The sequence below is a fragment of the Fringilla coelebs genome (assembly GCF_963513975.1).
Source record: "Fringilla coelebs genome assembly, chromosome: 10".
Taxonomy (NCBI): Eukaryota; Metazoa; Chordata; class Aves; order Passeriformes; family Fringillidae; genus Fringilla; species Fringilla coelebs.
In genome coordinates this window covers 17207666-17231199 of record NC_140036.1, presented here as the reverse complement: position 1 = coordinate 17231199, position 23534 = coordinate 17207666, and the positions used below count along the sequence as shown (strand labels likewise).

The window sequence follows — 23534 nt, the reverse complement described above, 5'->3', positions numbered from 1 at the left end:
AGCAAGAGGGAGCTCCGTGCCTGGGGATACAATGAGCGGGCAACCCATTTTGTCACCTCCCTGCCTCAAACTGGTTCATGTCGGGCAATGAACCCTCCCAGACTGGCACAGGAGATATCCCAGCCCACAGCCCAGCCATCGTCACCCACCCTTGAGGGTGCCGACGTCAAAGCAGAGGGTGGCACCTGGGCAGTGAGAACCAGCCCAATCCTGATCCCACAGCATCAGCCCAGCAGTGCCACAGCTCTGGCTTTCCCTGCACCCAGTTCCTGCCACAAAAGTGCCGTCCTGTGCCCTGGGGAGGAGGGTGAGCCTGGCCCTGCCAGCTGCCTTGGAGCCCTGTCCCTGAGCCCGTGGCGGCGGTGAGGCAGAGGTCCCGGCAGCCAGCCTGCCATGCCGGAGCGCCTTCCCCAGGGATTGCTGGTGCCAAGGTCTACCCGTGTGCCTCTCTGGAGAGGACTGAGCCTCTGCTGCCCAGCGACTTCAGCAAGGAAGAGTGGAGCCCACCTCTGTCGCTGGGGGCTGACAGTCCCGGGACGCTGAGCAGCATCACGGTAAGGATGAGCTCCCTGGCAGCTTTGCGTGGCGAAGTACCCACAGTGCCAAGGTGCCCTGCCCTCCTTGGGCATTGACAGCTTCCCCCGTGCCCTTCATGACAAGACAGACCTCAGGCACTCTGCCCCCACCAACCTGTCCCCCAGCGGGGCACGGCCATGAGCCTGGGGGTGACCATCTGCAGGGCCCCAGCACGGTCATCCCACATCCGACCAGGGGCAACCCACAGGGAAGCAACGCCCAGCCCCACGCCAGCCCCTTGTACCTGTAGGAAAGGGAGCACGGTGTCGCGGGGGAAACTGGTCCGTGGTCACGTCACCCACGCCAGCTTTTACTCTCACCTGCACCCGCTGGTTGCCCAGGGATGCCATCCTGGCAAAGGTCACGGTGGATGGGGTCCCGCCACAGGACAGAGTTTCCGGCCGGACTCCTCTTGACCCGGCCGGGCACTGGGTGCCCAGCGCCGCCGGTCCCGGTAACGGGCGCCGCCGGTGCCGGGCGCTGCCGGCGGAGGCGGAGCGCGGCCGATCCCTCCCCCGGGCAGTGCCCCGGGCCCGCCCCGCGCGGTCCGGGAGGAGCCGCGGCCGCCGCGGGCACCGGCAGCGGCACCGGCACCGGGACGGCGCGGAGCGGAGCGGCGACAGCGGCGGCACCATGGCCTCCGAGAGCGAGGCGCAGCGGGCGCTGCAATATGAGCAGACCCTGGTGAGTAGCGGGGGCACCGGGCGGGCACCGAGCACCTGTGTGGCACAGGACGCGACGGGGTGCGATGGAACACCCGGGGGTTTTGGGGGTCTGGGGGGTGCTGCCCTGTTCAGGGAGGCAAAACTCTGCGGTACCCTGTTTGGGATGCTGCCTCCTGTTTGGGATGTCACCCCCAGCCCCCCTCCGGCTGTGGAAGAGCCTAGATGAGCCCCCACCCCCGGGCAGGACTTCTGCACACACCTCACCACCCCCTGGCAGCAGCCCTCTTCCCTGGGAAGGGATGCCCACCCTGCGGGGGATCCCGGAGGCGCCAGCCGGGCACTCTTCTCTCCCCGGCACTGCCTGTCCCCGGCCCTCTGCCCCCAAGATACGGTATCTCCCCTGCCTGCAACCTTAGCCCCATGTTTACAACTCCTCTGCCTCAGAGGCCTCCCCACTGGCACCAGGGTGTCCCGTTGTCCCGGGGTGTCTTCCTTGCCTGCTGTTTTCCCAGCCACCCCGCTGCCCACGGCCCTCAGACATCACGGGCAAAGGTTCTTTTCCCTGGCTTGGGACGGTGCCCAAGGCGGACGGTACTTTGCCCTGGCAAAGGCATTCGGACAGGCAGGGCCAGGGAGGTGTGCAGGGAAGCAGGGACTGCGTGGCCGCAGAGTTGTGCCCGCGGCTGCCCAAGAGAGCCTGAGCCGGCTCCTGTGTGCAGGGCGGGCTCTGCTGAGCCTTGCCCACCCAGCATGGCCGCACGTGGCAGCGTCAGGAGCCTGCTGCCCTGTGTACCCTTTCCCACCACCCAAACCCTTCTTCTGGCTGTGCCCCTCAGTGCTCACCCCAAGCTGCCCCTGTCAGGTGGCTGCAGGACACCAGCTGGCCGTGGGAGCCTCGGCTGTGCCGTCATCTCCACGACCTTGTTGACCCCACGGTCCTTCCCGGCAGGGCTGAGTCAGGGAGCAGTCGGGGGCAGGAACAGGGGTGAGAGGTGGCGGTGCCTCTCCCTGCCGCCAGCTCCGGAGGGCCCCCCTGGCGCCCTGGTCACGGTGGGTGAGCAGAGAGGCCATCCCAGCCGGGCACCGCGGGGTGGAGGAGCCTGCGGGCAGCGGGAGGGGAGAGGCAGGCTGGGCTGGCATCAGGGCAGCCGTGCTCGGCACCAGCAGACTTTGCCCTCCTTTTCTTTGGGCAGGGTCGCACCCGTGCCCCGAGTGCTCCGTGGTGCCCATCCCCGTGGCCTCTGGGCTCAGTGAGGCTCGTGGAAGTGCCTGGGGCTCGTGGGTGAGGCTGGGTGTGGGCTCCTGTCCCACAGCCTCACACCTGCGTTTTGGGAGCTGCCTGGGCACGTGCTGGGCAGGAGGAGCGCCCAGCTCAGTGCATGAGGCACCACCAGCTCCTGCCAGCACCTGCCAGGAAGATCAGGATCCAGCTGGAGCCTGGCATGGGCTGGTCTGAGCTGGACAGCCTGGAGATAGTTCTTGCTGCTTGTGCCCATAGCCAAGTCATCACAGCCAGGCTGTAGGGTTGTGCCTAGTTATGTCCAAAGGCCTTTGTCCCTACCCCATGCCCTTTCCCTCCCCAGATTTCACCAGCCCTGGGATGCTGTGAGTCTTGGGGCCCCAGACCTAAAGGTCTCCCTGGACTCCCCATGCTTGGCAGGTGTTTGTGGGAAGCCCTGGCATGCCCAGGGTGCTGGGGTGCACATCAGCCCCAGTGTCCCCCACGTGCCAGGCTGTCGTGGCAGGGAGCAATGGGCCCCGTGGGGGGGATTAAGCTTGACAAACTGCCCTTGTTCATTGCAGAGCCGCTCAGGGTGATTAGAGCCCAGCTAAGACGGGCAGCGTGACACACACCCCCTGGCCTCTGCCTGCCCGCTGCCAGCCCAGAGGACCCCCCAACCCCTTACCTTAAAAAATCTCCCCAAGGGGAAATTTGGGGGAGAAGGATGGCTGGCTTTGGCCATGAGGAGGTGGGCAGCACTGCCAAGCCAGCTCAGTGCTGTGGGACAGGCTGGCACGGGGAGATGGCAGAACCAGATGCCAGTGCCCGCCCCAGGCGCAGCATCGCCCGGGCACAGCAGGCACCACGGGCTGGCAGAGCCCAAGGGGCTGTGGCACAGCCGTGCCTGCAGCGCAGCAGCTCAGGACCAACACAGTGGCCTTGGCCTGTGCCCGTGTCCCCGAGTGCCCCCCGGCAGCCCCCCCTGTGCCCGCTCCCTGCCCGCCCGGCACTGTGATTGTTCAGCTGCTTCACGGCAGAGGCCGGAGTCCCGGGGCTGTTTGTGTTTCAAAAGGCCTTTGTGGAAAAATAACCCAAGCGGAGGAGGAGGAGGAGGAGGAAGGAGAGAGCCCACCACTGGCTTTCACAGCCATGCCAGGGCTGTGGGCACAGTAGCTGTGGCTGCTCAGCACTGGGCACCCATGAGGGTCCCATGTCCTACCTGTGGGGCTGTGGCATGGGGCAGAGGGGTGGCATGGGATGGCACAGGGTGGTAGGGGGCAGCAGGGTGGCATGGCCCCTTTGCTTGCATCCCTGTTGTTACAAGTGGGGTGGGCTCCAAAGTGAGGCAGAGGGGGAGCAAATCCCATCACCCTCAACCAGGCTGGAGCATTTGGGACTGGGCATCCCTCTGTATGCCCCAGCACCTGGGGGGACGGTGTGGCAGCCCCTGGCACAGCCCCAAGAGGTAGACACAGAGCTGGTTTGGGGGACACTCAGCCTGGGGGTGCTTCCATCTTGCTTTGGGCTGGCCGTGGGTCAGCAGTGGGGCCAGGCAGGCAAGCACTTGGCAGGGTGACAGCACTCCTGGGGTGCCGGCCCATTTCATCTTCCAGAGCAAACAAGCTTTTTCCGAAGGGAGCCTTTGAATTCAAGACCCCATGTGGGGCCGGGGTCCTCCTCTGGCAGCCGATGCTGGATTTGGCCCCTCAAGGTGGTCGTGCCTTTCCCCCCAGCTCTTTTCTGCAGGGCAAGGAGCCGCTGAGCCCATGCTGAGCAGGAGTTTGGGGGAAACTCCATGCCAGGACAGGGTCAGCAATGGAATTTAGTTCACCCTCCTCTCCCTGCCTGCATCCCCACCCTCCCTCCCGCTGCTGGGCACAACCCGGGTATTAGACAGCAGAGAATCCACCCGGCGCCGCTCTGACTGCTTTCTGCTCTCTGCTGAAGGGACCTGGGCAGGAGTGCTGCCCCGTCTGAAGTGCACCTTCACGCCATCCCCACGGGGAGCTGCCGTGTGCCGGCAGGCCAGGGGGCTGTGAACAGGAGCCGGGCATGCGGGGTGGGCACTGCCTCCAGCAGCCGGGGCTGGGCTGCCCACGTGCCGAGCGCGGTGCCCACCCGTGGCGCTGCCCCTCTGCCGGAGCCGGCACGGGCTGTGCCGGGAGCAGGGCGGCTGCGCCCCGGCTGGGCAGCCACGCGCTGCGCTGGCACGGCACGGCGGGTGGGCACGCCATCGGCATGGGGCTCACGTTGTCCCGACGTGGGAGCCTGGCAGGGCCCCCACGGTCCTGAAGCCTCCCTTTGTGCCGGGCCAACCTCTGGCGCTTGGCATTCAGGTCGTGCGGGGGGGAGTGAGGCGGAAACCAAGCAACCGAGTCCTTGGCAGTGCCCGCCAGCGCGGGACAAATGCCCCCGGCTCAGCGGGGAAGACAGGCACAAAGAGCTCCTGGCCAGCATGAGGGGTACTGCCAGGGCCACCCCCTGCCAGGGCCAGGCCACATGCCTCAGCCAGGCAGGAGGCACCCGAGGAAAGAGGGGTGATCCCTGTGTGATCCCCCTCTTCACAGCCCAGGGACCTCCCTGGGCTTAACGTTGTGCTCCCTCTCTCCTGGAACTGGGGGTACATCCTGTCCCTCACTGTCCTCTTGCCTCCCTGCTGCCAGCTGAGACCAGCCAGCTCATGTCACATATGACCTGCCAAGGCTGTATCTGAGGGAGTATCCCAGCCTTGCTCTTAGCAATGTCAGAGTGTGGTGCCTGCAGAGCCCCAGCACAACCCCAATACCAGCTCTCAGAGAGTCTCTTGGCCAAGCTGGCTGCACTCCTATCACTGGAGGCCCTTCCCCACCCTCCACCCCAGTGCAGTGCCTGGGGCACCTGGGCAGGGCCAGAGACTGGTACAAGTTTCAGCTGCCTGCTTTGGGCATGCAGGCAAAACAATCACCATTGATCCACACTCGCCTTATCTGCCTGGCTCCTTCCCACGCCCTGGAGGGCAGTCGGGCACTCCCACAGGCACCTCCACCCCTTTGCCTTGGGATGCTGCGGCTGTTCCCTCACCTGGCAGGCCATGCCAGTATGCCCACTGCTGCCCTGACTCAGTTTCCCCACTTGGGTGCCGGGGTTGGGGTACCAGCCGCCCTGACACTGCTGCCTGTCCTTCTCCCCCAGATGTATGGGCGTTACACGCAGGACTTGGGCACCTTTGCCAAGGATGAGGCAGCCCGGCTGCGGCTGCAGGAGGGGGACACGCCCCAGCCCCGCCGCCCCTCCGAGCTGCTGGAGTACACCCAGGGCCGCTGTGCCCCCTGTCGTGGTAAGGGTCACCGGGACACGGACACGGGTGGGCACAGTCGGGACACGGCTGCACACCCCACCACGGTGCCGCGGGTAGAGTTTCTCTGGCTGTCATGGGACACCGGCGCCGAGGACAATGCCACCTGCCCGCCGGGCAGCAGGGACACAATGGCTCGAAATAGCCGGGCACGCTGCAGGGACCGGGGGGCCCCAGCCCCTGTACCTGGGGCCGTGCCAGGGAGGCCGTGCTGGCGGGAGGTGCATGCCCAGTGGTGCCGTGTGTGACTGTGCACAGTCAGCTGGCTGTGACAGCTGGACACAGCAGTGCTCCTGCACCAAACAGTGCCAGCTGTGCTGGGTCAGTGCTGCTGGTTGCGAGCATTTCTGCTGCGGCCAGCCTGCCTCTGCCACCTCAGTGTGCCCATCCCTGGGGCATCCAGCCTTGAACCCGCCCTTGTGTCCACAGTCTGCGCCTTGCAGTGCCAGCGGTTCCTCATCTCCAAGGTGGGCGAGGACTGGGTCTTCCTCATACTGCTGGGACTGGTCATGGCACTGGTCAGCTGGGCCATGGATTTCGCCATCGCCACGTGCCTCCAAGGTAGGCGGGTACCGGTGGGTTCCCAGGGCCAAGGCAGGGCAGGGGGTGGCCATGCCATAGGGCCATGCCATGTGCCTTGCCACCCACCACCCGTCTGACTGGCTGTTCCCACAGCTCAGAAGTGGATGTACGGGGGCCTGGACACCAACGTGCTGCTGCAGTACATGGCCTGGGTCACCTACCCCACTGTGCTCATCACCTTCTCAGCTGGCTTCACCCAGATCCTTGCCCCCCAGGCTGTGGGTAGGGCATCAAGGGGCTGCCTGCACCCTAAACAGGGTGTCTACTCCCTGGGGCTGTGCCTGGGTGTGTCCCTGGAGGTCCTGGGAGTCTTTCTAGGGATATGGGCTGGTCCTCAGAAGGTCTCCTAGGGTCTATGGTTTGGATGCCATCCTGAGCTATGGGGTTGGGGATCTTCTAAGGCCTATGAGAGGTCTTCAGAGAGTCTCCTGTGAGTTAAGGGGTGGATTTCCTCCTGAGATATGAGGCTTGCAGGCTAGGGGGTCTTCCTAGGGCTAAGACCTGATCTACAGAGGGTCTCCTGGGAACTGTGAAATTGGGGGTCCCTGTGGGGCTATGGGTTGAGCTGTGCCTACATAATCATGGGGCTGTTCCTGCCAATTGTACTGTGGGAAGAGGTGTCTGGGACCTCCCTGTGGCAGTGGGGTGTGGCAAAGCATCAAGGGTTAGCCCCCAGAAGCATGGGGCAGTGTCCCCCCTTCGTGGCTATTGGTCAAGGCTGTCCCCACACCACCAGGCTCAGGGATCCCCGAGATGAAGACCATCCTGCGGGGTGTCGTGCTGAAGGAGTACCTCACCCTCAAGACCTTTGTGGCCAAGGTGATCGGACTGACGTGTGCCCTGGGCAGTGGCATGCCCCTGGGCAAGGAGGTGAGGGCAGTGCTGGGGCAGGGTGAGCAGGGCTCCAGGGAGTGAGGCTAAGGGCAATGTCCTCAGTCTCCCTTTGTCCTCTCAGGGTCCTTTTGTCCACATCGCCAGCATGTGCGCAGCCCTGCTCAGCCGCTTCCTCTCCCTCTTTGGGGGCTTCTACGAGGTGAGCAAGGCAGGCTGGCCCCAGAAGGATCAACCTGTGCCTACCAGCAGGTTTGGCAGTGCCTAGGGTTGGGGGCAGTGCCCACTCACTCCCGTCTCCCTCACAGAATGAGGCAAGAAACATTGAAATGCTGGCAGCTGCCTGCGCTGTCGGTGTTGGCTGCTGCTTCGCCGCCCCCATCGGAGGTAGGGTCACCCCGGGCCTCCCCACAACCCCCACACCTCCCGCCCAGGCAGCAGGGTCCACCTGGAGAGGCAAGCAGGACCCCCGGGACAGCTGGCATGGGAGAGGGCAGTGCTGCTCAGCAGGGAGGAGGAAGGGAGGAGCGGGCACCACCCTCCCAGATGTGTAACGTCTGCTCTTGTCCTCTCCCCTGCCGCCCTCCACTCCAGGGAGCTCCCCGCTCCAGCCCTGCTGAGCCCTGCCCGTAGGTTGGTGATGTGTCTGACTCTTTCCTTGCCCTTTGCCTGCTGCCCTGTCTGTCTGTCCATCTGTGTGCACCCCCCGCCATCCCAGTGCCACCCCTCGTGTCGCTGCGCACATCCCTGTGCTACCCTGTCGCTCGTGCAGACTCGTGCTTGGCCCACTGTGCTGTGTCCACTGTGCCCAGCTGGGACTGGCCAGTGCTTTGCCAGGGAAGCCCTTGAACCACCCCATAGTGTGTCCGTGGGGCAGCCAGACCCCCATGGGCTGTGCACGAGTGTGGACTCAGGGTGGGAAGCATGCCAGGCACCGGGGGCCTGTCGAGGTTTCTCCACCTCCCTTGTGCTCCTCCCCCAACGCCAGGCGTCCTCTTCAGCATCGAGGTCACCTCCACCTTCTTTGCCGTCCGCAACTACTGGCGCGGCTTCTTCGCTGCCACCTTCAGCGCCTTCATCTTCCGTGTCCTCGCTGTCTGGAACAAGGATGAAGGTATCTCAGGCAGGGTGAGGGCACAGGGGTCCCCTGCCCAGCCCTACTGAGCCCCACCATCCCCCAGAGACAATCACGGCACTGTTCAAAACCCGCTTCCGCCTCGACTTCCCCTTCGACCTGCAGGAGCTGCCTGCCTTTGCCGTCATCGGGTGAGTGCGGCCATCCCAGCACCCATCCCATGGCCCCAGAGGTGGCAGTGGTGGCACTGGTGGTGTTGGTGGTGGCAGCAAGACACCTCTTCCCTTGGCTCTGTCCAGGATTGCCAGTGGCTTCGGGGGTGCACTCTTCGTCTACCTCAACCGCAAGATTGTGCAGTTCATGCGCCGCCAGAAGGCCATCAACCGCTTCCTCATGAAGAAGTAGGTGCCCAGCAGTCCCCAGCAGCAGGGTGGCAGAGCTGGGGCTGCACCAAAATCACACCCTGCCCTGTGCCACCCTGCCAGACGCCTGCTCTTCCCTGCCCTGGTGACGCTGATCATCTCCACGCTGACTTTCCCGCCCGGCTTTGGACAGTTCATGGCTGGCCAGGTACCCGCCGTGGGGTGGCACACCAGTCCCCACCCCAGGGCCACCACAAGCCCCGGCTGATCCCTGCCCATCACCAGCTCACCCAGAAGGAAACCCTGGTGACACTCTTTGACAACCAGACATGGGCCAAGCAGGGGATCAATGATGAGTTTGAATACTTGGGCATCCTGGAGGCCTGGCTCCATCCCCGCTCCAACGTCTTTGTCACACTTGTTGTCTTCATCCTCATGAAGGTGGGTGCCTCCTTCCCCTGTCATCCCCAAGGCACCACCAGGAGGTTATGGAGAGGGTTATCTGGAAGCAATCAGGGAGGTGCCAGATTGTTACCAGAAAGGTGGCACCAGAAGGCACTGGGTGGCTGCTCCAAGAGTCCACCAAGGTGTTTGCTGGGTGGTGCTGGCATGCCATCAAAGAGATCTTGGCTGGGAGCCACCAACATGCCACCAGGGAGGTTCTGGCTGCTTGCTCCTAGGTGCCACCAGGGAGGTGCTGGCCAGATGCCACCAAGTGCCACCAGGGAGGAACTGGCAGGGTGCCCCTGGGAGGAGCCCATGCCCCGTTGCAGGGTGCGGTGTCCCGGTGTCCACGTGCTGCTACACAGCACCCAGCTGAGGGTCACAGCCAGGGCAGGAGGCAGGGCTGGGTCAGGGAGGGCAACTAATGGGTGTCTGCTCCGCAGTTCTGGATGTCAGCCTTGGCCACTACCATCCCAGTGCCCTGTGGAGCCTTCATGCCTGTCTTCGTCATTGGTGAGACCCTGCACCCTGTGTGGGCACAGTGGGAGGAGGGAGCCACCTCTCAGCCCACACTGGGCACTGTGGGTGCCTCCAGATGTCCCCTTCCCTGGCAGCATCAGGCAGAGGAGAGGGCATGAGGCTGGGCTGGGTACTGGGAGAGCCCTGAGCCCGTTCCCAGCCCCTCTGTGCCTGCAGGGGCAGCCTTTGGGCGCCTGGTGGGGGAGAGCATGGCAGCCTGGTTCCCTGATGGCATCCACACAGACAGCAACATCTACCGCATCGTGCCAGGGGGCTACGCCGTGGTGGGTAAGCACTGAGCTGGAAGGGGGACACCGTGGTGGGCATTGTTTGGAGATGCTGCCCCGCTGCTGAGGTGATGATCCCTGGAACTGGGAGTGATACCACCCCTGGGAATGTCCCTGCATGGTCCCAAGGGCTCTCCATATGTGGTGGATGAATGCCTTAGAGGGGGGAACCCAGGGTGGGGACCTAGCCTGGTGGGAAATACCTGACGGCCCTCCCCCCCTATCCTGGCGGTGGCTGCAGGAGCAGCCGCACTGTCGGGTGCTGTCACCCACACGGTGTCCACGGCCGTCATCGTCTTCGAGCTGACGGGGCAGATCTCGCACATCCTGCCGGTCATGATCGCTGTCATCCTGGCCAATGCCGTCGCCCAGAGCCTCCAGCCCTCCCTCTACGACAGCATCATCCGTATCAAGAAGCTTCCCTACCTCCCTGAGCTGGGCTGGGGCCACCACGAGTGAGATTGTGTCCCCTGTCCCAGCCCCAAACCCCTTGCTGAGGCACAAGGTGGCATTACTCTGAGGCCACTGTTCTTGCCCTGGGCAGGAAATACAACGTGCGGGTGGAGGACATCATGGTGCGGGATATCCGCTACGTCACCCTCAACTGCAAGTACCGGGACCTGCAGCAGGTCCTGCACGGCACCAAGATGAAGAACCTGCCACTGGTGGAGTCAGCTGGTGAGACACAGGCAGGGGCTCTGCCAGCATCCACAGCAGTCGTGGAGTGTGCCGTGGGTGGGTGGCAGAGCGAACATCAGGAGCCAACGTGGCGCCTTGCTGTGTCTGGCAGAGTCCATGATCCTGCTGGGCTCCATTGAGCGGACGCAGGTGGGGGCCCTGCTCAGCACCCAGCTCAGTCCCCAGCGCCGGCTGCTGGCGCTGAGGCAGAAGGTGCTGCCCGAGGATGGGAACCGGCTCTCCGACTCCAGCATCCGCTTCCAGGTGAGGGCTGCGACCATCGTGGGGGATGCCTGGTCAGGGTGTCCCCCACCACTGTCACCCTACCACTCCATCCCCCCACAGATCAGCACAGAGACCTCCTCGGGCACCCCTGCCCGCGCCGCACTCCGCAAGCCCCTGAAGCCGGCGCTGAAGCGGGTGCCCAGCAGCCCAGCCGACAGCCCCCCAGGTGAGTCTGCATGTGGCCCCCTGGCCCCGCTGTGTCCCCACCGCTGACACCCCCTCTCCTCCCACAGCTGGCAGCACTGACCACACTGGAATCGCCCTCAAAAGCCTCTTCTGTGCCAATGCTGCCACAGAGCCCACCGAGGTGAGAGCCTGTCCCTCCCCAGCCCTTCCCATCCCTGAATGGCCTTGCCTGGCCCTGCCCAGCCCTGCCTGGCCCTTCACATCCCATCCCATCCCATCCCATCCCATCCCATCCCATCCCATCCCATCCCATCCCATCCCATCCCATCCCATCCCATCCCATCCCATCCCATCCCATCCCCTAACTGCTGTCTCTCCCACGGGCCAGGCCCATGGCACAGCCTATCACAAGGCCAAACGCGTCCGCATTTCCATTGTGGTAAGCTGCAGCCAATCGCAGCCTGGGCACAGCTCCTTCCAGCCAATCAGAGCCTGGCAGGAGTTCTCTGAACCAATCAGGGGCCTGGCAAGATTCTGCTTGGCCAATCACGTTGGGCCTATGTCTGTGCAGTCCATCTTGGACAGTTACGATTCCGTCCAACCAATCCTGGTGTGCATCCTCCCCATCCCAAACCATCCCAGGAACCGGGATGTGGAGCCTTCCAGCCATCACAACCGCGGGATCTGCACCACTTTGCTCAGCCAATCGTGACACACCTTGCATTCTCTCCACCAATCACAAGCTTGGCTTGTCCAACTGTGGCCAATCAGGGTGTGACTGATGTCCTGTCAACCAATCACGTTACCTGACCTGCCCACCTGCTGCCTGTACCCTGCCTGTACCCTCGCCGTGCCCTGCCTGCATGTGCTACCTCCACCCTCGCTGTTCCCCACCGCACCCTGCCCGTGCCCTGCCCAGCGGTGCGCAGATACACTGCCCGCTGCCCTCAGGGCTGTGCCAACACACCTCTCTTGCAGGAGGAGATGATTCTGGGTGACAAGATGACCCCAGCAGAGGTGAGGGGTTGGGCAGAGACAGGCAGGACCCTCCTGCTCAGAGGGATGCCAAAGGGGTGCCAGAGCATGAGGAGGGTGTGGGGAGGTAGGGGGTGGATAACTCAGATTTCTCCATAAGACTGGGTGTAAGGAGGACGGGAGGGCCCTTGGTGGCACTTGTGGCGAGGCCGTACCCCTGACCCTGCCCAATGGCACCTCCTCAGATCCTGGAGTGGGAAGAACAGCAGCTGGACCAGCTGGTGGACTTCAGCAGTGCCAAGATCGACCCCGCACCCTTCCAGCTGGTGGAGCACACCTCGCTGCACAAGGTACGTCCTGTCCCCATCCCAGACCCCCACCCACAACCCCCAGACCCTCAACTGAGCCCCCTCTTCCCACAGACCCACACCATCTTCTCTCTGCTGGGCCTGGACCATGCATTCGTCACCAGCATTGGGCGGCTGGTGGGCATGGTGTCCCTCAAGGAGGTGAGCAGGGGACAGGGAGGCTGGGGGGGCACAGAGCAGCACCTGGAGCTGTTTGCCCATGGGTTTGGGGTCCCCGCAGCTGCGCAAGGCCATCGAGGGCTCCCTGACGGGCAAGGGGGTGAAGGTGCGCCCGCCGCTCGCCAGCTTCCGCGACAGCACCGCCAGCACCAGCGAGGCCGACACCACGGCCCTGCGCCAGCTCTGGGACCGCCACCAGCACCACCACATGCCCCGCGAGGCCGGTCCTGGCGGCGACGAGGATGATGACACCCCCAAGGGTCAGTGAGACCCTTGAGATCCACCCCCTTGTGTCCCCAGAAGCCACAAGGGCCCCCTGGCAGGTGCTGGGGTGTGCCCACCCTGAGCCCGCTGATGCCAGGCTCAGCACAGGAGTGGGCACTCTCAATCCAGTGCCTCTGCTCCCTCCCTGGGATGGGGAACAGCCAAATGCTCCCCAGCCAGCCCCTGCTCTCCAACGACCTGCCAGCTCTTGGGGCTTCCCACTTTGCTACCTCTGTACCCCCCCCAGCCCCCGGTGCCCCCCAGAATGGCCACTGCCCTCACACCCTCCATGAGCACCACAATGTCCCTTCTCAGGGTGGCACGGGGCGGAGAGGGCATCAGGTTGGGGTGTCCACGGGACATGGGTGGGCATTGCCCCCTGTGCTCAGCATGTCATGGCTGGGAACAGGGGGTCCTGCTGCCCCTCTGCCGTGCACCTCTCCCCATGTAAATACAGAGATTTTTATATTAATTTAATAAAAGGACTTTATAAACAGAGCTGCAGCACTATGAGGCTGGAGGTGAAGAGGGCCCAGCCAGTGGGGCACCGGCTGAGCTTCACCACAGTGCTGGGGTTGGCACGGCTCCGGGCGAGGAGCCTTTTGTCCCGCAGAGCCGCTCACAGCATGGCCTCGCTGCGGTGCAGCAGCTGCGGGCGCTGCCCGGGGCCGGCGCTGGTGCGGCGCCGCACGGTGATGACCAGCGTGCCCGTCTCGGTCAGGGCACAGCTCACCGACAGCGGGTCTGTGTCTTCAGGCAGCTGGCACTTGTGGGTGAAGGTGTCACACACAGTGCCGTCCTCAGCCACCTGCGGGGAGGCAGCACCAGTGCAGCGGAAGGCAGCGTGGCATGGTGGGTTCCACAGCACATTCCCAGCTACCCCAGTGCTTCTAATGGGCAGTCCCAGTCACCCTGACTCTAACAGGGAGTTCAACAGGAAAGATCCCAGTGACTCCAGGGCAATTCCCAGTTACCCCATTGCCAGCAGGAAGCAGGCCTCTGCTGCCCGAGTCTGGGCTAGTGGGGTAAACTCCAGCTACTCCGGTGCCAGCAGGGACTGTAACCGCTTGCCACCTCCAGCAGAGAAGGCAGCAGAGCAGGAGTTCCCAGTTGTCCCATTCCCAGTGAGGACAGTTCCCAGTTACACCAGTGCAGGACAGGTGCAGTAGAGCAGGAGTTGCCTATTGTCCCATCACTAGGCACAGCTCCCGTTTACCCCAGTGCTACCAAGGGCTATTCCCAGTCACCACCCTGTCCTCGCCACCCACAGGAGGGGGTGTCCTGGGACCTGAGGGGGTGACCTGTGCCATGGCTGGAGGGGATGCTGCCCCCTCAGGTGCCTCACCTTTTCTGCCTGGATGGCGACATAGCAGTTGGAGGTGGTCACCACAATGTCAGGGGGCTCAAACTGGCTGACGTCGGCCACCACTTGGTAGGTGTCACCCTGGGCACGCACCCAGGTGCCCAGGCTGCAGGGGTACATGGCACCTGGGGACTCTGTGGGCATTAGAGAGCTGCTGGGCATGGGGCTACAGCACCCAGGGGCTGAGCACTGGGGGATGTGGGAGAGTGACACTGGGGGAGGGAGGGCTGGGGGTAGCAGGTGGCAGTGGGAGTTTGGGGATACAGAAAGTGCCAGGGAATTGCAGGGGGAACTGGGGGTCCCAAGGGTAAAGGGGTACTGGGGGCCTGGAGGAGTAGTGGGTGGTCTGGAGGCACCTGAGGGCACTGGAAGATTCCAGGGGCACTGGACAACCTGAGGAGAGCAGGGGAATGGCACAGGAGGGTGAAGACACTGGGGATGACCACAAAGGTCTGGGGGGAGTGGGCTGGGGCAGAGAAGGACACTAGAGTTACTGGGGATGTACAAGAAAGTGGGGACCTAGCTGGTGACATCAAGGGGTGGGGCACAGGGGAGCTGAGGACATACCGTGATGGTCTGGGTTGGGGAGGAAAAACTGGGGGGGGTTCCAGGGACAAAAGGAGAATCAAAAGGGTCTGGGGTGGGGGAAGAGACAGCATGGTGGTCCTGGGGACAGCAGGGACAGTGGGTTATTGGGGACTTACAGGGGGAGCACAAAAGCACTAGAGAGTAAGAGTTGGAGGGCAGTCCAGAGAGCCATGGGGCACCGGGGGGGACAGCCAGGGTGCCCCTCTGAGCCCTCCCAACCTTGGAGGTGCTGGGGGAAGGGTCCCACACTGTCCCCAGGCACAGATCAGCTGGATAACCCTTGGGGGGACCGTCCCCAAGGCAGCAGGGCTCCCCCAGGGTAGCAGGGCCGCCGCACCCTGGGGCCCCCCACCCTCCACGCCCGGTACCTGGGTACCCAAATGCCTCCTGTCCCCGTGCCCCAAAGGCTCCATGCCGCCGGTCGCCCTCGAAGCGGGGCTCGCTGTGCCCCGGCCCGTAGGCGCTGAGGAGCTCGGCACGGTACGTGGAGGCCGAGCTGAGCGATGCCATGGCGCCTGCTGCCCGCGCCCCCCGGGCCCTGCCCTGGGGAGGGTCCAGCCGCCCGCCAGCCGCCACCGCCAGATGCCCATAATTAGGCACCCTGTCCGTAGGAATGCGAGATAAGGGACGAGGCCTCCGTCACCCTGAGGGGCCGCGGAGGGGGATGCATCCCTGCCACCGCTGGCCTGCCACCCACCCCGGTCCCCTGGGAGGAGGTGCCCCCCACCTGCAAGAAGAGGCGCCCGGTGCAGCGCTCGCACAATTGACTTTATTCAAGACCTGGCAGGATGGAGGAGGGGGTGCCACGGTGTGGGCACCCCACGGATACTCCACAGGTACCGCCACAGCGGGGCGGGGGCTCGGGCAGCTGCCACAGACATGCACACGCGTGCACATGCCCCTGCGCTGCCAGGTGTGCTCATGCACACACACACAGAGCAAAGCCCCCCAGCCATCCACAGGCACCCCCGGCCCACCCCAGCACCGCCAGGAGCACCCACGGCCTCCGGAGCAAGTGGTGGCGGGTGGCAGGGAGCCAGCTGCACGGCTGATGGAGTCGGGCCCGCTGGCCCCCGCAGCCCCTCGGTGATGCAGGGCAGGGGGGCAGCCCCACAGCGGGCACCCCATGGCAGGGAGGGAGAACAGGAGCTGTGCCCGGCAGGGGTTGGTGGGGGTGCTGGGGGATGCAGGGGAGCAGAGGTGCAGTGGGTGCTGGGGGCATCCCGGGGTGTGGGGACAGGGAACAGTGACTGGGCTGGGTGAGGAGCAGCATGCAGGGGGACAGTGGCCCCACGAGAACACGTGCCATGCGGGAAGGGGCGCGCAAGCGTTGGCAAAAACTGGCATTCCTCCCCCAAACGACGTGCCTGGAACCCCTCAGGTGGGCTTGGGGGTCCTCGAGGGGGGGTGCCACCCCCAGCCAGGACAGGGGGGGCTGGTTGCCCTTCATGTAGGCACTTGGTTCCCTGCTAGGGGTGAGTGACTTGTCGACAGGGACATCAGTCCCACGTCCTACCCCCTCTCTCCACCCTGCATTGCCTCACAGCAGACTTGGGGATGCCTGGCTGGGCTGACCCCCTTGCTGCAGGGCTGGATTGGGACTGCTCTTCTGGTGGCCCAAAGCCCTCAGCCTGGGGACCTGCACCCACCTGGCCCTGCAGTCTTCCTGTGTCAGCCCCATGCAATTACAAAAGTATAGAAAGTCCCAGCACCGCAGCACATCCACAGCCCCCCAGCACCCCTGGCACCCCCACAGCACCCCTCCGGCAGCTCCATGCTCCAAGGCAGCAGTTCACAGTTTTAAACTCGGTCCAATAGAAGTTGGCCAGGGAGAGAGGAGAAAAGCCCTTCCCACAGCGAAACCCCCACCACCACCCTGGCTTGGGGTGGTAGAGGCACCACAGGATGATTGGGGATTTTCAGCCATGCCATTGTAGGGGAGGGAACTGTGCCCAAAAGGGGAGCCCAGGGTGGTTTGGGGGAGAACATGCGAACAACCAGCCCCGCTTATTTAGTCTTGTCAGTTTTTGGGGGCACATCTGGGCATCAGGGCAGAGGACAGACACCCCCCAAGCCCTTCCCTGTGCCCCTTCCCTGCTCTCATGCAAAAATCCAGGAGGGCAACGATATGGCCAAGCAGGGCCGGGGCACAGTGGGGGCACACTGGCTGGGGGGGCTGCAGTGGCCCCCGGACCCCTCCTGCACCCGGATAGCGAGGGGGAGCAGCGGCAGGGCCTGTCCCTCACCCAGCGTGGGGTCTGGCCAGAGGGCTTCAGCAGGGGACCTGGACCCCCACCAGGAGAGGCAGGGCACCCCAGGAGGCATCAGGGCTCTTCGGCCTCCTCCTCCTCCTCCAGCGATGCCACCCCGGAGGAGGCGACGTCAGAGATTTTCCGGCGGAGCGGGAAGTCCTTGCTCAGCACCACCTCGTCCTCCGTGGGCGAGAGACAGGCTTCGGCGTAGGACACGGAGTAGAGGGAGTCCTGGCACCGGAGCCGTGCCAGGCCCCGCAAGGCACTTTGGCTGGCTGGGGGCGGCAGCTTGGGCAGCAGCAGGTCCTCTCCCCCCAGGGAGCCCAGCAGTTTGGCAGTGAGTTCGGAGGGGGACACCATCTCCAGGCTGCAGAGGCTGGAGCAGAGAGTCTCAGGGGAGAGGGTGTGCGAGGAGTCGCTCTCGGGCTCGCAGGAGCCGTGCCGCACGCCCAGCTGGCACAGGTGGCCCTGCAGCAGGTCTCGCAGCAGCGCGCTGGCGGGCATCGTGCCTGTCAGCTCTGTGGGAAATCAGCATGTCTGGGTCAGTCCACAGCTGAGGGTGCCAGTGATGTCAGCTGCCCCCCGCCCTGTACACCACAGGTTGGGAGAAGTCCCATGCTTGCTTTGCCCACAAATTGTTGCATGCATGGCACTGGTAACCATCAAAGTAAAAGCAAAACACTCTCTGGCACCACAGAGGTGTTGCATTTAAGGGCTTCCCCATCCCTGCCTCAGGCACTGTTTGCCAGGGTGCAAGGCAGGGACGCTGCCTTCTATGGGAGTGACCAGGCTGGGGAATGTGCCAGGCAGTGGGCATTCTGTTCCTTTGTCCCTCAGTGTTGGGGCACCCACACCAGCAGTGTGTAGACAACTTGCCCACTTCCCCACAGCACTTACCGGTGGGCTGGGAGCTCTCTGTAGAGGGCATGAAGTCCTCATCGTAGGACTCGTCATTGGAGTCGTCCCCATCCACTGAGGACCAGGCTCGGAGCTTGGCCTCAGCAATGGCAAACTGCTCCGCCACACCTGGCACGGGACAGGCACGGATCAAACACACACAGGGAGATGGTCCCAAAATCCCACTGCCCTGGCACCGCTACGCCCACAGTGCCATGGCATGGGTGGGTGGGTGGGTGGGTGGATGGATGGATGGATGGATGGATGGATGGATGGATGGATGGATGGGGACAACCCACCCCATGGATGGGGACAACCCACCACCCCTGCCCTGGGCCGCAGTGGGGACCAGCCCACCGGCCGTGCCCGCGGTGCCTACCGGCAGCGAATCGCGCCTCCTGCTCGCCCTCGCTCAGGTGGCAGTAGGAGCTGAAGGCGCTCTCCAGGGCGGAAGGTGACTCCACTGGCTTACACCAGCCCTTCCACTCGATGAGGTGGGCAACACGGCCCTGTGCCATAGCCGTTGGCTTTGTCACGTGCTCCTTCACCACCTGCGAGATGCCTGTGGGATGTGCCCCAATGTCAGCATGCCTTCGGGTGCCCCAAGTCCCCACCGCAAAGCCCATAATGCCAGGACCCAGCACTCCCTACCTCCAGTTCACGGGACCTGGCACCCCCATGTCCTCCTCTTGAGTACCACCAGTAACCCCCTGGTTCACCCCAAAACTCCAGACAAGAGTGATACCCAGGGCCCCCCCAAGAGGCCCAGACTCGTCATCTCAGGAGAATCCCTTTCCCAGGTGAGCCCCTGGGTGAGCGGTTACCGTGCAGCGAGGAGCGGGCCAGGGCAGCGATCTCCTGGATGGTCAGTGCGCGCCGTGACTTGGGCAGCATCTCGACAGTGTCCTCAACATTGACCTGCCAGAGCGGGCAGCGTGGTCACAGCCCTGGCACCATTTCCCTCCTGGGAGCCCCACACTGCAGGAGAGGGCTTGGCCCTGCTTAGTGCCCAGCCTGGGGGACCTGGGGTGTTTGTGCACACACACATTACAGGCATGTGTGCAGAGGGGTGGTCACAGCAGGGCACACTCCCACAATGTCAGCACCCGCTGTGAGCGCACACTGGCACTGTGTACACACCTGCACATGCCCGCTCAGGTAACCACATGTGCCCATAGACACTGGCAGCCACTCAAACACACAAACTGACCACAAACACACACCTGCACACTCACACCTGAACTCCACTGTACACACACATGCACCTGCACGCTTGTGTGCTCTCACACGTGTCCATGCCCTGTGCTGGATGGTGTCACACACACGTGTGTGCCCACCCCAGCCTTGTGCATACACACGTGCATGTGCAAGACCACCACGGCCCGGCTCCCCAGCACCCACTCCCGGGCAGCACACACCGTGCCAGGACATCCTGTTGTATGTCCCCATTGCCATCCCGGCCATGCCAGGCCCTGAGCCCATGGCCACGGGGGAAGCGATGTGGGATTTGGAGGCGCGCAACAAATTGCATTGCCATGGCAACGAGGCACCGTGGACTGATTTCTCCCAGGATACAGCCCGGCTCACGGCTGACGTCAGAACAGCCCCGAGCCACTGCGAGCTGGCAGGGCCATGGCCAGGACGGGTGCCCCACCATGGGGCACGGGCACATGGCTACCTCAGCTGGGCACAGCTGGGCTCCGTGGTACCTGGAGGAAGTCCTGGCTGTCGAAGGAGGCCTGGCGCACCAGCCGGGGCAGCGGGCGGGCAACACTCAGGGGTGACAGTGCCTTCACCTCCTTCCACTCCACACACAGCGTTGTGTCCACGGCCACTGCAGGAAGAGCCGAGGCCAACCTCAGCACCTCCATTTCCCCAGCAGCCCTCTCAGTCCCCCACCCGCTGACCCTGTGGTAGCAGCTTCTTGTCCAGTCTGAGACCAGACACAACTCGTTGCTGCAGCACTGGTGACTCACGCCCGGGCAACTCTTCCGCCTGTGTCAGCGGTAACGCACGTCCCCAGCCTGGCACCAGGGACCAGGCTCCTGTCCCAGCTTGGCAGCTGCTCTGGGAGGGGTGGGGGCAGCTAGACCGGGCTGGACTGGGCCAGGTGCTGGGAGTGTGAAGGGAGGCAGCACTGGGCCATACTTGCAGGGGGCTGCTGCTCCTCCACTATTTCCACAATCCCCATCTCCATTTCCCTGCTGGGTCAGGAGGGAAAGGAGCAAGAAGGGATAGGGTCAATAAAAGCACCTGCACTCATCTTTTGCCACAACAGCTTGACCTCCTGGCACTGGCTCCTCAAACGGATGGGTGCCTACACCCTCAGGCACTGATTCCCAAGAACTGGGGGTTCCTGTCAATTCATTTGCCTTGAAAGGCCAGTCCCAAAGGGGCCAAGATGGGGTATCTCTCAAGAGCCTCATTTCCCCTGCACTAAGATGGGCCTGGCTGACATAAACCAGCTGTGAGGTGAGATACAGGGGAGCTCAAAAGTGCTGCCTCCCACCCACATCTGAGGGTACACCCTGGCTTCTTTGGGAAATTGCAGAGAGGATCGCCCCCACTCCCAGCTGTGGGCAGGGGCACCCTGTGGTGACATCCTAGCAACAACACCCCCAGGGCCCCTCCGGCATGTCTGCAACACTCTGAACACTGTCCTAGCCCCCATGAACCCAGCCTCCAGAACTCCCTATGATCACAGCCCCCATCCCTCCTGCAGCACCCCCAGGACATCTGCAGCACCCCCGCTGCACCCCACACACTGCAGCAAACCCCAGCCTCCAACACCCCCTGAACGACTCTGTCTCTCTCATAAGCACCCCACAACCTCTTAGGACTCTAACCAGCACCCCAGTCCCACATCCCTTTCCCAATCCCCTTGCACCCTTACCCCAATCCCCAGCTCCCCAGAGCTGCAGTCTCCCCAGCCTCTACACATCCACACCCCCCCCCCCGCCCCAGATCTCCCTGCACTCCCTGGGCCACCCAGCTGCCCCAGAGCAGCACCCCCAGCTCCCAAACCCCCACCCATCCATAGCCCCCATCACCCTTTACCTACCAAAGTCCTCCAGAGCCCTCAAGCTCTCTGCAATCACAACACACTTAGATACCCCAATTCTCTCTCACCTCCATAATTCCCTGTACACTACAGCCCTCACAACCTGCCAGTCCCCATACAGCACCACTCCATCCCCTGGATCCCCCTCATCTCCCTGCTCTCCCCCTTGCCATATCCCCCAGCCTCCGTAGCCCCCCACACCCCCATCGTATCCCCCTCGGCCGTGCCCAGCAGCCCCCGCACAGCCCCCTCCGCACCCCCAAGTTCCCCATACACCCTCCGTGCCCTAGGACCCCCTAATCCCTCAAGTCCGCGCTCCCATCCCGGTGTCGCTCACCCACCGATGGTGGTTTTGGAGCCGATGCAGCCCATGCTCCCGGGGGGGCCCCGGTGCGGGCACTACCGCCGGCTCCGCGCCGCCCACATCGCCCCCCGGCCGCATGGGCGGCCCCGGACAGCGCCCGCGCCCCGCCGGAGCCGCTGCCGAGCCGGGCCGGGCCGCGGTACCGGAGCCCCGAGCGGTACCGGAGCCCCGAGTGGTGCCTGCGCCGGGCCGGGAGCAGCACGTCCAGAGACGTCACTGCTGGGGGAGGAAGAGGAGGGAGAGGGGGAGGCGGGAAGAAGAGGAGGAGGAAAAGGAGGAGAATGTGCGGGAGGAAGGCTGAGAAAGAGAAGGCGGAGGGGGATAAGGGATGAGGGAGAGGGAGAAAGGGGAGAACAGGGGAGAGGGAGGCCGGGAGGAAGAGGAGGAAGGGGAGATGAGGAGAGAGGTGAATGGGGGATGAAGGCAGCCGGGGAGGATGAAGGAAGAGGGGGGCTGAAGGAAGAGGAAGAGGGGGATGGAGGAAGAGGAGGGGGCGCGGAGAGGAGGAGGATGGACGGAGGAAGAGGAGGGGGCTGAGGAGGGGAAGAAGGCCGGCCACCGCGGAGAGCGCCGTGCCAGCACCGCGGACAGCGCCGCCCCTCCCGGCCCCAGCCCCCGTACACCCCCCCGGGGGGACAAGGGCTGGAACCCCGCAGAAACACGGCACCCCTCAGCCCGACCTGCCTGCCCCTACCCTGCCCCGAGGGCCTGGTGGTGCGGGAGGGAGCACACAGCCCCCACCCCCACGGAACTGGGTTGGGGACAGGTGGGTGCAGGCTTTGGAACATCACGTCTGACAGCAACGGCCCCTGCAGGAGATGCAGGCCAGCGCTGACGGCCAGGCTGATGGGTCAACCCGTGCTCACTCTGAAACCTGCTGATGGCAATTAATGCTGTGGTACCTTTTCCCTGGCACAGGAGGGCACTGCTGCGGTGCCACCCTCTATCCCTTGGCAAGTAGGTTACCCAAACAGCTCCAAAGGCCTCCCTCCCTCCTTACTCACTCATTCCCAGTCAGGGGGAGTTCCTGTCCAGTCCCCATCCCGAGGCCTTTCCCTGCCAAATGCTTCCCAGCATTAGTGATGCCAGGGCTGCAGCTCAGACAGATCAGCCTCTAATCTGGGGAACAGCCTCCAGTTAATTATTCTGTACCCTCTGGGCCATGGCCAGGGTGACTCAGCAAGAGGCAGCCCAAGGCAGCAAAGACCAGCCTCCAGTCCCAAGGGGGACCAGCCCCTGTCCCCAGCAGGGATACCCCACAGGGGAACCCCAGCTGCGCCCCATCTCCACTCCAACTGCAAGACAAGGCCAGGAGAGGCTGGTAGAAGAATGCCCTCCCACACTGGAAGTTGTAGGGGGCACCTGGCACAACACCGCCCATCTCCTGCCCCAAGGAGACCACACAGGTTCTGCCACTCATGCCTTGTGGGAAAAGGGACATTTGGGGACGTCAGGGCTCTGCTCCACACCCAGGCTGCTGGCAGGGCTGTCTCTTCCACCTCCAGAGAGACCATGCAAGCCAGTGCCAGCAAGGAGAGTCCAGGAGGCCTGGCTCCAGGCACATCCAACCCCCTTGCCACCCTTCCAACCCTGGGGCCGGGGGTACCTACCTGCCTTGCAGTGACAGGGGAGGCTGGTCCTTGCCCATGTTCAAGGCTGGCACCCCCACACCAGCCCAGGCAAACAGGGACATGGGAGGGGGAGGGGGGCGGCAACAGCGGCACACGGGGCATTATTTAGCAATGTTCTTTTATTTCCAGTTTTAAGGTGAAAAGATGCCTTTAAATCTTCAATTAAATACTCCATAAAGAAAAAAAAAAAAAGGCAAAAAAAAATTATTTACAAATTCACGTGACCAGTAATTGAATCCTTGTTTTAATAATTACACATGCGGCTCGTCACATCCAGCGCTCTATAAATACAGGGGACGCGGATGAGGGGGCCGCCCTGTTGCTTGCCCAATTGTGGCCTTAAACGTTTGGGAGGAGGATGGGGGCGTTTGGGGTCGTGGAAGGGACTCAGCCTGGCCCAGAGAGAAGGGGCCACCCCCCCTCCTCCCCGGCACCCTCCCCAGGTGTCAGAGCAGGAGCTGGGGGGGGAATGATTTATATTTAAAATTTAAAAACCATAGAGGGGAGGGGGTCCAGGCAGTGATGGAGGAATAGAGAGAGGACAGGGGAGGGGGAGAAATCACGCTCCTGTCCCCAAACCAAATTTAATAAGTTTATATATATATAATCTCTCTATATTTCATCAA

At 63.6% G+C, this 23534-nt stretch overlaps 3 protein-coding genes across 6 annotated transcripts; 1 reads left to right on the top strand and 2 right to left on the bottom strand.

Moving 5' to 3' along the window:
* The first annotated feature begins 1131 nt into the window (after nt 1-1131).
* CLCN2 (chloride voltage-gated channel 2) lies at nt 1132-13106 on the top strand. 4 transcript variants are annotated; one of them, XM_084211988.1, is made up of 23 exons: nt 1132-1260; nt 5635-5779; nt 6227-6358; nt 6473-6601; nt 7116-7249; nt 7335-7412; nt 7519-7597; nt 8199-8324; nt 8392-8476; nt 8585-8686; nt 8771-8855; nt 8942-9088; nt 9535-9604; nt 9788-9898; nt 10139-10352; nt 10442-10575; nt 10688-10839; nt 10921-11026; nt 11094-11167; nt 11965-12003; nt 12207-12311; nt 12384-12470; nt 12550-13106. In XM_084211988.1, exons 1-23 carry the CDS (start codon nt 1210-1212, stop codon nt 12754-12756), a joined length of 2592 nt encoding a protein of 863 aa, XP_084068114.1. In that variant the 5' UTR covers nt 1132-1209; the 3' UTR covers nt 12757-13106. The 4 variants fall into 4 exon arrangements, 3 of the variants coding, with proteins under 3 accessions (XP_084068114.1, XP_084068113.1, XP_084068112.1); XM_084211987.1 differs by having other exon boundaries at nt 8933-9088; XM_084211986.1 differs by having other exon boundaries at nt 8933-9088; nt 10688-11026.
* A 106-nt stretch (nt 13107-13212) lies between these two features.
* LOC311157344 (heat shock protein beta-7-like) lies at nt 13213-15265 on the bottom strand. Its single transcript, XM_084211989.1, has 3 exons — nt 15072-15265; nt 14098-14249; nt 13213-13560 (listed from the first exon to the last, which is right to left on the bottom strand). Exons 1-3 carry the CDS (start codon nt 15211-15213, stop codon nt 13372-13374), a joined length of 483 nt encoding a protein of 160 aa, XP_084068115.1. The 5' UTR covers nt 15214-15265; the 3' UTR covers nt 13213-13371.
* A 1762-nt stretch (nt 15266-17027) lies between these two features.
* Nucleotides 17028-21285, bottom strand: FAM131A (family with sequence similarity 131 member A; the record flags this gene model as incomplete). The annotated part of the gene is made up of 6 exons (XM_084212469.1): nt 17028-17473; nt 17853-17981; nt 18232-18414; nt 18677-18770; nt 19562-19686; nt 21255-21285. The coding sequence occupies 6 exons, from the start codon at nt 21283-21285 to the stop codon at nt 17028-17030; spliced, it is 1008 nt and encodes a 335-aa protein (XP_084068595.1).
* Nucleotides 21286-23534: the final 2249 nt, after the last annotated feature.